The sequence below is a fragment of the Orycteropus afer genome, unplaced genomic scaffold, assembly GCF_000298275.1.
Source record: "Orycteropus afer afer isolate SDZICR_OR568_19922 unplaced genomic scaffold, OryAfe1.0 scaffold00399, whole genome shotgun sequence".
Taxonomy (NCBI): Eukaryota; Metazoa; Chordata; class Mammalia; order Tubulidentata; family Orycteropodidae; genus Orycteropus; species Orycteropus afer.
In genome coordinates, this window is record NW_006921986.1 from 2,549,591 (window position 1) to 2,563,953 (window position 14,363).

The window sequence follows — 14,363 nt, forward strand, 5'->3', positions numbered from 1 at the left end:
GTAAGTTTTGCCAGCATTTCTTTCACGCATGTGCTTGACCTCCCTATTTGAGGAGTCTCTACAGGGCAGTAAGCAGGGAACTATTCAGGTTCTGAATGCTATCAATGCTTGGGATGACGATTCAACTTGAAAACATACTTCTGACCTCGCACTTGGTGTGTGCTGTTATTATGCCAGGCTCTGAGGATACAGCCATGAGCAAACACAGAGACAATATGCTAATTCCAATTTATCGTGTTATAACAGCCATCGTGGGTCTATTTCCTCTCCTGTGAATGGGGATAATACCTCACTGAATTGATGTTTGAATATAGGGGATGATAAATGACAAGACAAGGAGTCCTGATGGCTCAGTGGTTAAAGTGCTCAGCTGCTAACCTAAACCTGTTTTGTGCGAGAAGGATGTGGCTGTCTGCTTCCGTAGGAGAGAGTACAGCGTTAGAAATCCTGTGGGGGCAGTTCAGGGCAGTTCTACTCTGTCCTATAAGGTCGCTATAAATCACAGTACTCAAGGGAGATAGGTTTTTTGATGTTGTTGTTAAATGTCAGGGTACTTTCAAGAACTGCTCCGTATAGAGTTATTTGCAAAGTGAAATGTGGGAACATGATTAGAAAAAAAGCAAGTTATTTCTGGAGATAATGTGGAAGTACTTTCCCCAGTTTTTGTTGGGTGCCGTGGAGTGAATTTTCAATTCAAGGCGACCTCATGTGACAGAGTAGACTGGCTCATAGGCCGCTAATATGAAATGCTTTCTAAGGCTGCCGGCGTGTGCTGGTCCGGCGATTCCCGCAACGCGCTCGCTCTTGCTCTTTCCACGCCCGCGTTTGCCCCAAAGCTTGCGCAGACGAGCCTCTTCGACCCTGCCCCAGCCCCAGGCTCCCGCGAAATCCGGGCTGCAGCAGTGGGGCAAGGCTGAGAAAAGAAGCCGTCGCAGCAGGAGGGAGGGTGGGGCCATAGTAGAGTGGGCGGGGCCAGGCTGGGCGGGTGGCGCCGTGATGTGGGCGGGACCCAGGGAGCAGCCGAGAGAGGCGTGGCCGGGTCTAATTGGGAAGGGGAACAGAGCAGAGCAGGCTTTGCGCCCGGGCAGGCGGCGCCTCAGTAGTGGGGAAGAAAAGCGAGGTCAGGCCGAGGTGGGAGGGGCCGTAGGGGGCAGGGCCCGGACGGGGCGGGCCTCCTGCCGGGGTAGGCGGAGCTCCGAGCCTGGCTAGGAGAGGCGGGGCCGGGCCGAGGGGGGAGGGCTGGAGCGACGGGTGTCAAGGCGCGCGGGGCAGAGCCCCGCCACTTTATCCGCCCGCCCGCGGGCCCGCCCAAGCGCTGCACTGCCTGCCGGTGCCCGGACGCGGCGCCCCGGGTGAGGAGGGCGAAAAGACGCGGCGATGGCTCCGTGGGGACTCCCGGGGTCCGCCGTCCTCGCCGCTGCTCTCTTGGTGGGAGGCGCCGCGAGCTCGCCGCTGGTGGGTAAGTGCCTATAGGAACTGGGGCGCCTAGTGCAGAATCCAGTGTGCGGCGGAAGGCGAGGGGTCGGGATCGCAGTACCGCTGTGCCGGGGGCTGCCGCGTCCTGGCTCCGCCGTGGGACCCCGCGCTGCACATCTGGCTGCCCTGGGGTGGCCCGGGTCGGGCACGGCGCGTGGCGATAGCTGCCGTCCCGCTCTTCCCGCCTACCCGGGTCATGCCTTCCCTCCTCCCAGCGCCTTCTCGGAGGACCCGTGACCCCCACGCCCACGCTCACGCTGGGCTGTCCAGAGTATAGGAAGAGGGGCCTGCTTTCGGCCCCCTCGGGTGCGCTTCCGCCCGTCCGCGCGCTGGGAGCCCCCTGTCCTCAAAGGCCCCGCGAACGGAAGATCGTGATACGGAGGACCGGGTGCACAATCCCGGCGCCTTTTTTTATTTTAGAATCTTGTGGAGGTCCAATTTTTTCGCTTTCCAAGTTTTCATTTATTTTAGTGGTTGATGAAATGTTGATTAACAGGTTGGAGATTTCAGATTTCTCCCCCACAGATCCTAGATAAATCAGGCTCGGAAAAAAGGAAGGCGCGTTAGTAAACTTTTATTTAGTTTTTTTTTGTTTGTGTCAATTCCTGTCACCACAAAAGGAACTGTCTGTGGTCAGAGCAGGAAGCCACCAACCGAGATGCTAAAGTATTGTCCCCAAGTTAGGAGTTTTCAAGCTCTGGTAGCATAGTGCCAAAGGCACTTGACTGCTAACCAGGAGGCTGGCGGTTCAAACCCACCAGCCACTCCTCGGAAGGAAGGTTGGGCAATCCTACTTCCGTAGTGATACTGCCTCGGAAACCCAAGGAGGGGTCGCTATGAGTCGGGGCCGACTCGACGGCAAACAACAACAACAACAACAAGAGGAGGTAGGAGCTCTGGTAGCGTAGTGCCTGGGGCACTTGACTGCTAACCAGAAGGCTGGCGGTTCAAACCCACCAGCCACTCCTCAGAAGGTTGGGCAATCTCCTTCCTTAGTGATACTGCCTTGGAAACCCAAGGAGGGGTCACTATGAGTCGGTCCAACTTGAGGGCACATGACAACAAGAGGAGGTATACCTTTTATGGGAGCCCTGTTTCACACTCTTGTTTTTATGACTACAGACATCAGGGATTCCTTCCATTGATCCCCCTCTTAATTGCAACCTCACAGCAGTAGTTGAAAAAATAAATTGATAAACTTATACTTCCTTGGCCAAATGGGGTTACCACAGCCTGGGATCTTACGTCAGCAAGCTCTTCGAAGCTTGTCTTCAGGGCAACTGCTCTTCAGGTCCAAATAATAATGAGCAATTGGAAGCCTTCCAGCAAGTGACTATCTCCTCCATAAAAACGTACACACTGCTCTTCGTGCCTGAGAAGCCTAGTCCCTTACAGCTGGCTGTGTTAATCTGGTTTATCTCTTTGGCCTTCACTTTTTCATAGAAACCAGAACAGGTTAGGAAGGGAACAAGATGCAGAGCATGTCCCCTGAGTCTTTATTAGCAGACCCGTGTTTCCTTCAGGCAGCCACCCTGGGGAAATGGCAGCTATTGACATGTTTTACTGGATGGGAGATTTTGGTTGTCATCCTGCATTTCATTGCCCATACAGGTAGGTGTATTGTTCGCAGCTATTGAGTTGGCCCCGACTTATGGCAACCCCATGCCCAGTGGGGTGAGACCGTTGTGAGCCACGGGGTTTTCATTGGTGGATTTTCAACAGTAGATTGCGAGGCCTGCATTTTTAGTCTCTCTTACTCTGAAGCTCCGTTGAAACTTGTTCAGTATCGTAGCAACACGCATGCCTCCACTGACAGTGGGCTGGTATATGCAACTCAACCTGTTGCCTTTCAGTTGATCCCAATTCATGGCAGCCCCATGTGCTAGAGTGGAACTGCTCCATAGGGTTTCCTTGGCCATAATCTTTACGGAAACAGATTGCCACACCTTTCTTCCACAGAACTGAGTGCTTTTGAACTCCAACTTTTAGATTTGTAGTTGAGCACAAACCATTTGTGCCACCCACCGACCTTGGTAGGTACATAACTCAAAAACCAAACCAAACTCATTGCCATCAATCGATTTTGACTCATAGTGACTTCCATTGGATTTCCAAGGCTGTAAATCTTTACAGAAGTAGATTGCCTCATATTCCTCTCGTGGAGCAGCTGCTCGGTTTGGACTGCTGACCTTCTTGTTAGCAGTCATATGCCTTACCTGCTATGCCACCAGAGCTCCTTTGGGCCTCAGAGTTGCAGATAGTACTTAGAGGGCGAGTGCCAGTTGCTTCAGAATTTGGAGAAAGCTGTATGTTCCAGCCTGTATGAAGAGAGGATGTCCTGACCAGCCAGCATCATTTGACCCACCTGGGTAATGTTTGTACCTTAGAGAAGTGGGTTGAATGAGATGGGAACTAATGTTAAGTGCTGTATGCCAAGCTTTGGGTTGGACACTTTATATACATTATTACACTTACTTCTTATAACACTGTGAAGTGCTTATTTTCAGTGAAGGCACTGAGGGCCAGAGAGGCTAAACAGTTTGCTTGTTACCACACAGTATGTCTCAGTCAGCAACCACTCAGAGAAACAGAACCACCGAGGTAGGTTGTGTGTGTCCTAGTCTGTATCTTTATCTGGGATTCATAGCCCAGCCTACTTGATTCCAAAGTCCATTGTGTTTCCACTGTACCCCACTGCTTTGCAGAGGGAGAACAGAACATAAGCTACAGATGTGTTGTTCACTGCTGTTGAGTTAACCCTGACTCATGGTGACCCCATGCACAGCAGAACAAAATGCTGCCCTGTGCTACCCCACCCTCATGAGCTGTTGTGGATCGCACTATTGTGATCCAAAGGGTTTTTTTCCACTGGCTCATTTTCAGAAGTAGACCACCAGGCCTTTCTTCATAGTCTGTCTTACTCTGGAAACTCCACTGAAACAAGTCTCCATTGAAAGATGAGTGGTGGCTATACATGAGGTTGCGTTGGTCAGGAATTGAACCCGGGTGTCCTGCATGGAAAGCGAGAACTCTGCCTTGAACATCATAAAAACCATAAGCACATTGTTATCAGGACTTGTGAGATAAAGGAAGGAGAGCAGGTAACTTCACAGTGGGTAGTGATGTGTGTTTCACTTCTCTCATTGGACTTCTATCTCTCAGCACTTGAATTCAAAACTATGCTACACCTCAAGTAAGAAAATTATTTTTGTTTTAAGACATTTATAAAGAATCATGGGTGATGGCTTGAAATAGTGGAAAAAGCACCAAGTTTTAACTCAAAGTCCAGGGTTGAAGTCAAAAGTCAAGAAACCCTGTGTCACTTACCACTTGTGGACATGTGGCTCTCTGCCTCCATTTCCTCATTCCTCGTCTTTATCCACCTTACTGGCTGCTGTGAGGCTCAGATGAGCTGGTATCTCTGAAAGGTCTTGACAAATGGTAAAATGACGTCTTTTATCTTTTGTATTTTTTTTTAAATTTCTGTTGTGATTTGGGTGAAAGTTTACAGAGCAAATACATTTTCCATACAGCAGTTCACATATACAATGTCTCATGACGTTGACTGCAGTGTCCCACAATGGAACAGCTCTCTTCCCACATCCTCCCCATAGTTACCTCTTCCCTGTGTCCTTCCCTCCCATGACTCCTGTCCTCGAGCTGTTTTCCTGTGCATACACAGAAATCAATCTATTCTATGATTGATTTCTCCAAGGAATGTATCTACCTAGTATAAATGTTCAGCTCATATGCTTGTTTTTTGTTTGGCTGGAAGCCACAGGAATAGGGTCAATTCCAGGCTGAAGCGCAGCTTAGCGGCCATAGTCTCAGGGCTTCCACCAGGCTCTATCAGACCAGCAAACCTGGTCCTTTTTTGTGTGTGTGTGTGTGTGATTTTGAGTTTTGTTCCACATCGTTTTCCCACTCTATCCAGGATCTCCTACAGAGATTCCCCTCTGAGTGGTTGCCTTTATATCTTTTTATTGTATTTGTTCCCCAAGATGCCTGCTGAGCTTGAGTTGTGTATTAGAGTGAATTAAACTAGTGAAGGAAGATCATGCGTGCTATGAGATTTTGGCTATAGAGCTGTGATAGCTTTGCAAGGGTAGGTTCATTGTCAGTTTATGAAAGCCCAAAGTGACACCTCAGATTTATAAGTCCTCTGCCGTTGACAATGAGTTAAGTAACCTAAGCCTTCTCTTCCCTTTGCCCTCTGCTGTAGTACAGTGCCTTGGGTGCTTTTGGGAAATTCCTCAACAGATTTAAAGATCGGGGGAGGACGGAGGAGAGATCACCCTTGATGCCATCCTCTCATTGTTCCCCACTGTCAACACATGAGCACATTTCATTCTGGTCTTTTCTATATGTGTTATTATTATTATTTTACCCCAATAGGATTATAGTGCAAATATAATTTTGTATCTTGCCTTTTTCACCTAATGTTATACTTAAAAACCAAAAACCAAACCCACTGCCATCGAGTTGATTCCAACTCATGGCAACCTCCATTGGGTTTCTAAGGCTATACATCTTTTTAGAAGTAGACTGCCTCATCTTCCTCCTATGGAGTGATTTGTAGGTTTGAAACACTGACCTTTTGATTAGCAGCCAAATGCCCTACCTACTACACCACCAGAGCTCCTTTAATGTTACACCTAAAGGTTTCTCATTTCCCTACATACTCTTGAAAAATGGCTATATAATGTTCCATCATATGGATTCATTGTATTTTACCTCATTGTGCCCTATTTTAAAGAGCTCTGGTGGTGAAGTGGTTAAGGCATTCAACTGCTAACCAAAAGGTCAACATTTGAATCCATCAGCTGCTCCACGGAAGAAATATGAGGCAATCAGCTTCTTTAAAGATTTACAGCCTTGGAAACCCTGTAACGTTTGCTGTGAGTTGATGGCAGTGGTATTTTTTAGTTTGGTGCCATATTTTAGGAGATTGCAGTTGTTAATAATTAATTGCTTCTTTAAAACTTCTTGTTTCAATGAACTCCTCCTCATGTAAAGTTTTGTCCAGCTATTAGATGACCTCCATGTCAAAACTTGGATTCCTGGAAAGGTACCTGTCTTAGGCTAGGTTCTCCAGAGAAGCAAAATCAGTAAAGCATATATTTAGAGAGAGAGAGGGACAGAGACAGAGTCAGATAGGCAGAGGGATAGACAGAGAAAGAAATTTGTCTCAGGGAAATGGCTCACCCAGTTGTAAAGGGTGGCATGTCTCAAGTTCATGGGTCAAACGTCAGGCAGGAGGCTTTTCCTGACTTATGCAACTGCAGGGGCTGATGAACTCAAGATTGGCAGGCAGTATAGCAGGCTGCTGACTTCATTGGATGACAAATGCAAGATCAGCAGGCCAAATGGCCAATTGTTGGCGCACAGGCTGCGAAGACAACAATGCCAAGATCGGCAGGCAATATGGCGGGCCACTGGTTCAGTTCCCAAAACTGGATGATGATAAGCTAGATGTAGCATCCAGATCCAACAGAAAGTTCCACAATTTTCCCAGGATGTCCTTTTTTTTTGGGTACACACACACACACACACACACACACATCTTTCAACTAGTTGGCTGCTCACAGCATATCTCATCATGAAATGACTACATCACAACTTGCTTGAACTACTTAAAATCATGGTCCAGCCAAGTTGACACACATCCTTACCTATCACAGTACCTTTTACAAAGACAACTTATAAAACCTTTTACAAACTTGTTGCCATCAAGTTGATTCTGACTCATAGCAACCCCTGTTGGGTTTCTGAGCCTGCAAATTTTTACAAAAGTAGATCACCCCATCTTCCTTCCATGGAGTGGCTGGTAGCTTTGAACTGCTGCCTTATCCACTATGCCACCAGAGCTCCTTACAGTACCTTTTGGATCAAAGATATTCATACTTTTGAGACTGTTGGTGGCACTAGTGTTGATGACCTAAAAGGTTGTTGTGATAGTTAAGTTTGTGTGTCAACTTTGCTAGGCCTGGCTGAGTGGCTGGGCAGCTGGCTATAGTATTCCCCATGATGAGAGTGGTAATCAACTCCATGGTGAAATCTACTGTGAGCAGCTGAGTAGCTGCCTTTGGTTATGTGGTCTGCTTCCCATATATAAGTAGCAGATTTAGGACCGGTCTCTAGCTTATGGCACGCTTGGACCCTGAATGTGGCCATGTTGTTGTTCAGCAGCCTGCCATGCTCTGCTGACCTTGGGATTTAAAATGGACTTGAATTAATGGCCTGCCATGTGGTTTGGTAACATTGGGACTATGCCTTTTTACTTGTCAGCCTTGGGCTTGGCAACCTCAGCAGCCAGTAAATGTCTGAGTAAAGGAAAGCCTCTAGCTTCAGTGGGCCGGGAGCTGGAGACAGAGCTGAAGCCCAAGGCTGAGGGCCTTTCACATAGCCCCTGGAGCCTGGCACTTTGAACTTGGACTTAAAGCCTCCAAACTGTAAGAGAATAAACTCCTGTTTGTTAAGGCCATCCCATTTGTGGTGGATTCTTGTCAGAGCAGCACTAGGTAACCAGGACAGTTGTCCTAGTTTACATTTGCCCAGCCATGGTCAGAAGGACTCAGCTTAGCGTTTTCTCTGAAAAAACACCTGTGCTGATTTGTCAGGCAAGAATTGGTAGCTTATTCTAATTTGTACATCTTCTATTACTAATAGATTGGCTATTTTTTCTAGTATTTGAGTCATTTGTATATGTCTGTATTCCTTTATGGATGATTATCAAATCCAAAAAGGCTTTGAAAAACCAAAAGTATTTTAGTAGGCTTTTAGAATATTTTGTTGATAGAAGCTCTGTCCTGAAACAATGTGAGATTTCTGTAGTATATATTTATCTCATTTAGTCTGGATATTTGCATTTTGCTGTGGCAATACTAATGAGTGTGATTCCCCAATGTTACCTAATATGTGCTAAATGCATTACATTATCTTTCTAGAATCAGGAAGTCTGACTTTCGAAGCACATCTGACCTCCGGCTTTTCAGATAAGGGATTATGGTCCTGAATTTCCTCTTCCATGACTCATCTGTTTCTGTGTGTGGGTAGTCAAATGTAAAATTGGTCAAAATATCCTAATATCCTATGGGGAAAAATAACTGTTCACATGAATGGCACTTTACCAAAAGAAGTGTCACTTCAGTATTCTAGTGTAGAATCTAATAAAGATGTCTGGAGAAAGCTGAGATTCCACGTGGCTTGTGGATGGTGTCCGTTATAATGGAGACCTGATGGACAGGTGGAGGAGCTGGGCCACAGTCCCCCCTCTCCTGTACTTTTTACTTCTGCCAGTTAGTGACACAGCTCTCTTTGTAAGAGAAAAGAAACTGAATCCACTTGAGGGACAGTTTTGGGGAAAGGAGAGCTGGAGGGTAGCATATAGGAGGCAAATGGAGTCCCTCTATTCAGTCATCTTACCTTGAAGATCCTTTTGCCAAACTAATTGAACTCACGGGACCTGGTTTCTCCTGTTCCCTCTCTGCAGGACCTCAGAGCTCCTGGACTTCGTGCCTCTGCTCATCAGAGCTGTCCCAGAATCCCAAAGAAGCAGGATTTTCTAGCCTGAGGTCTCCCATTTCTTGTGTCTGCTGCTAAGACTACCCTGCCCCCTTATTGTGTGCATGCCCCTGTGTGTAACTGCATTCCAACAACTATTGTATCTCAGAGCGCCCTGTTGTGAAGAAGGAAACACGAATCTCTAACACCATTTTGTTCATGTGGATTTTGGAGAAAATAAAATTTGCTCCATGAGGTTATGGTGACGATGAAATGAGATGAAATAAGTAACCAGAGCCAGTTACTGTTGAGTGCCACTCATGGTGACCCCAGGTGTGTCTGTGTAGGGCTGTGGTTCATAGGGTTGTTAAAACAAGACAGCCAAACCCACTGCCATTGAGTCAATTCCGACTCATAATGACCCTTTAGGACAGAGTAGAACTGCCCCATAGGGTTTCCAGGGCTGTACATATGTCATCCTCCATTTTCACTAATGCCGACTTTTGCATAATGACTTGTGAAAAGACCTAGGTCTTTGGAATCTAACTATGTTAATAAGTGAGGAATGGGCGAATTGCTACTAACCCATCACAGAATCAGATGGGACAAAGTTTCTAACTGCTCCAGAGTTTTCCTTTTTAGTCTTCTGCCATTATCTGAGGTGGCCCTTACCATATCTTGCTCCTGTGCCCTGGATGGTAACGCTAGTTGTTAAAGGGCAGAGGTGGGCTTTGAGGAAACTGTGTTGGTCACTGCCCATCACCCTAGCCAGGAACAGGCATAGGGGCCAGTGGGTTTGGCAAAGAGCCCTCTTGGGGATTTGTGGGGCAGAGCTACTGAAATTAGTCAAGGAAGAGAAGAAAGATACCATTACCCTTAGAAGGGTAGAAGGTGACACTTTCTTTTTGAAGAACTTTCTTGAAATTCACCATTTGGTTGTAGTCAGCCGATCTGCAGGTGTAGTCACAAAATTGACACTTTGCCACCAGGATTTGATGGAATTACTAGTTGACATGCTTCTCAATTCTGCAGGGTTTGACTGATCATTGTTCATCTTCTCTGTTGCTCACCTGGTGAGTGTTTGGATGAAATAGAGTCTTCTGATGAGGAAGTAAAATCCTGTAGTATTTAGACTAGAAGGAACTTTGAACATCTCAGAAGGGAAAATTCAATCGACACAGTAGGTTTCTTCACACTGTCCAGGACTCTTCCACCCATAGTGAGTGGAAGTGGGTGGATCTGGGTTTGCTGCTTTTAGCAAGTTTCTGTGGTCTGTGTTTGTCCCTGGTCCTCACACTCCAGGGTCTGGTGTTCCCAGCTCTTTGGACGTGGGTTGAGCAGGACCTGAAATAGTGGCTTCTGTTCATGTACTCATGTTTATGTTGTTCTTAAGTCATGTAATTATAGAGTCAGAAGGGACTTTGGTGGTAGTCATCTTGTAATTCATCCTCTATTTGCAGATGGGGAAACTGAACCCCAGGGAGGTTCAGTGGCCAGTGGGCACAGTCCATAGTGGAGGAATAGATGGGTAAGTTTTATTAGGGAGGGACTGTGTGTGTCTGTTCACTGGTATAGGCTCGGATCCAAACTTAGGACCAGGAATAGCAGACGCTTAAGTATTGGAAGACAGGAAAGAAGGAAGAAAGGAAGGAAAGAAGAGAGCCAGAGGAAAAGTCTAGGTGTTTGGATTCTGGGCAAGGCTTTTTCTTTATAATAAAGTGAAGAGTTACTCCTTTCAGTACTGTGTTCTCTCAGAAATCTTAGCTGCAAATTTCCTCTCTTTTCCCCTGAATTGGTGAGAGTTGTTGTCATCCTTTGTATTGTCTGCCAGCCTTGTGGGTCATTCTGCAGAGGCATGAGGTGGAAAAAATCTTGTCATGGAGAAAAAGAGAATGGCAATAGAAAGTAAGCAAGTATTGCCTAAGGTGAATATAGTATGACACTGATAAGTTTGGAAATGTCAGTGAAAATTTTTAGTGCAAACATTTTGAAAATCCAAATTCATTCATGAAGTTCTTTTCAACGACAAACTAAACTCAGTTGTATATTTCGTAGCTAGCACTTCAAGTGCATCTATTAATTGTGTATATAACATATTCTAATTTTATACTGCTTTTTACCATTTAGAACTCTTTGTTTCACAGACGAATTGTTTGCTTTATTTCTCATTCAGCATATGTTAATACAGTGCCTTACTATATCCCGGGGTGGTGCAAACAGTAAACGTGCTTGGCTGCTGACTGTAAGGTTGGAGGTTCAAGTCCACCCAGAGGCACCTTAGGGAAAGGCCTGGTGATCTGCTGCCGAAAAATCAGCCTGTGGCGCTCAGTTCTGCTCTGATGCACTTGAAGTCTGCATGAGTTGGAATCGACTGGATGACAATTGGCTAATGCGTGTGCAAGGCACTGGGCATAAAGGCGCATATGAAGAAAATAGGCTCAGTGCTTGCCTTTATGGAGCTAGCAGGGTATCAGGGAAGACAGTTAGATAAGCAATAATGTTGAAGTATTGCTTTTCCTTGGATAAGGAGTGAGTACCAGACCTGGGGCTGGGGGTGGGATATGGGTGGAGAAACAAGAGGCAGGGACAGATTGGGCAAGGCTTTCTGGAGGAAACAAAGGTTAAATTTTCACCTGCAAAAGTGGAGGAGTTAGCCAGTTGAAGAGAAGAGAAGGCGGCCAAGACAGAGTTGGAGGGGAGAGCGGGCTGCAGCAGTGGTTCCCAAACTTGAGTCTGCGTCAGAGTCAACTGGAAGGCTGCTGGCTGGACCCCACCCCAGAGTGTCTGAGTCAGTAGGTCTGAGAAGGGGCTGGAGAATCGCCTTCTCATACATTCTCAGGTGATGGTGACTAATGTCAAAGGTGAGCAGGACAGGAGGGGAGGTAAAAGGTAGAAGTAGGTTAGTCGTGTTCCCCCCTAACCTGGAATTCCCTCCCTGTCTTCTTGGCCTATGGAGCACTGCTGGTGCAATGTTTAAGTGCTCGGCTGCTTACCACAAGGATGGCATTCAAACCCACCCTCCTCTCTTTGGGAGAAAAGCCCTGGTGCCCTGCTGCTATAAAGATTACAACCTGGGGAACCATGTGGGGCAGGTATACTCTGCCACACAGGGTCACTGTGAGTTAGAACTGACTTGACAGCCCACAGCCTACATACAACCACAGCTTCTTGGCCTATCTCTATCTTGTCTGTCCCTCTTCCTTCAAGCTGAGATCAAGGATAACATTTCCAAGAAACCTCTCCTAGGTATTCTCACAGATTTTATCTCCCTCTTGTGCATCTATGCATCACACCCATAAGTACTTGTTACCTTTGTTCCACATTATTTAACCCTTAATTACAGGCAGTTGTTTTCCTCTGTTTTGTCTAACTAGAGCTTCTTGATATTTAAAAAAAAAAAAAACCAAACCCACTGCCATGAAGTCAATTCCAACTCAGAGCAACTCCTGTTGTGTTTCCAAGGTGTTAAATCTTTATGGAAGTAGACTGCTCTGTCTTCCTTCTGTAGAGTAGATGGTGGGTTTGAACCGCCAACCTTCTGGTTAGCAGTTAGATGCCTTAGGCACCATGACACAAGAGTTCCTTATAAGTAGTACTAAGATATTTCAGATTGCTTGATCAGATTTCATTATTGAAACCACACTGAGAAGCAGGTTGAAATGTTCTCTGTTTTGTTGATGAGAAAACAGACTTATGGAGTAACTAAGAGGAAGAGAAGTGAAATGACTTAGGTAACAGAGGAGGAGACGCCAAAGCTTTGGCTATGCTCGCTATCCTCAGATGTTCTTTGCTGTATAAGAAAGTGTTTGTACTCCATGCTCTGCACCACTGGTAAAAGGAAGGTTTTAGATAAGAGGTTTTCTTGAACTTTTTAATTCTAGGTCCATCTCCTTAAAGGGAAAACTGAGGGATCTTATGTTAGTTGAAAGTGATGGGCTTTTAGTGAAAAATGAGTGATTATTTTAGGACTTCTTCAGGAATTAAGCACATACATTGAGGGCACATATTTCATGCGGTAATTCCATTTACGTGTCATTAGGTTTAGAAATGCTGTTTAGACAATTTTGGTGTGAGGGTGACGTTAAGGAAAATCTGTTTCAGTTTTCTAAAAAGACACAAATTAGATAATAATGTCCTGAGCTTTCTTAAGTTGGCCAGATAAGCCTAGCTGAGTGATTCAAGATTTACAAAGAGCCTACATGTAAAGTAGCAAGACCCCGGATGGCACAGATGGTTAAGTGGTTGACTACTAGCCAGAAGGTTGGCTGTTTGAACCCAGAGATGCCTTTGAGGACAGGTCTGATGGTCTCCTTCTGAAAGGTCACAACCCTGAAAACCCAATGGAGCAGTTCTCTCCTGCCCACATAGGGTCACTGTGAGTCGGAATCAACAGCAACTAACAACATAAATGTATCTGAAAAACAAACTGAAAAACACTGCCATGGAGTTGATTCTAAATAGCCATCCTATAGGACAGAGTAAAATTACCCCATAGGGTTTCCAAGGCTGTGAATCTTTATGGAAGCAGACTGCCTCATTTTTCTCCTATGGAGCAGCTAGTGGGTTCAAACTGCTGAACTTTTAGTTATCAGCTGAATCCTTTAACCACAGCACCACTGGGTCTCCTTATGTTATATCTATGTAGGATTAAAACAAACTAATTACTTCATATCGGTAACATAACAAGCGTTCCTCTCCTGTGTATATACTCAAACATAAGGTAGTTTTTCTGAGATTCCTCTGAGGCCCAGGCGTTTGAAGAATTCTCTGGGCTTTCTCCCAGTGTTAACACAGGAGTGCTAGTTTTCAAACATTCTGACATAAATGTTCTTCATAGCTGGAAGTCTCCAACACAATCGTGTGAATTATCCACTTTATAAAAACCGCATGCAGGCATTTCTGGCATTGGCGGAGTGGCAGATGGCTAATGAGCAGGCATTCCTTCATTTTTCTTTGCGGGATTGTGCTATATGCTCAGATGGCTTGAATGCTTTTGCAGCTTCCTCAGTTCTTTCCATCCATCCCCCCCCTCGTTTAAATGCAAAACACAAAAAACAGCTGACCAAAAGAAAAAGGGAGGTGGGGCACATTACTTAAAGCCACGTCACTGAGCCCAGACGCTGGGTTCTGAGGATGAAACTCATTTCACCTGCATCATTGTCTGCATACTCTGCGGGTAAAACTCAGGAACTTGTATATTCCTTACACGCAGTGTGCGATTGGTTTAACATGGAAGGCCCTCTTTATTTAGGATACTGTTAGTATTGTGTAGGAGTGTAAAATGAGTAATGAACTTGGTTTCTGTCTTCCACAACCTTGTGATTGAGAAGGAGGAGATAAGCTATGAGTACACAGCTTTATAGTGTAATGAAGACAGTGTTTGT

At 45.7% G+C, this 14,363-nt stretch overlaps 1 protein-coding gene across 1 annotated transcript in view; it reads left to right on the top strand.

The window, feature by feature from the left end:
• Nucleotides 1-1,377: 1,377 nt before the first annotated feature.
• Nucleotides 1,378-14,363, top strand: part of RELL1 (RELT like 1) — a 61,587-nt gene continuing 48,601 nt past the window's right edge. Inside the window, exon 1 of the mRNA XM_042782640.1 lies at nucleotides 1,378-1,459. Within this exon, the coding sequence (XP_042638574.1) occupies nucleotides 1,378-1,459 (82 nt within the window). The remainder of the gene's footprint in view (nucleotides 1,460-14,363) is intronic.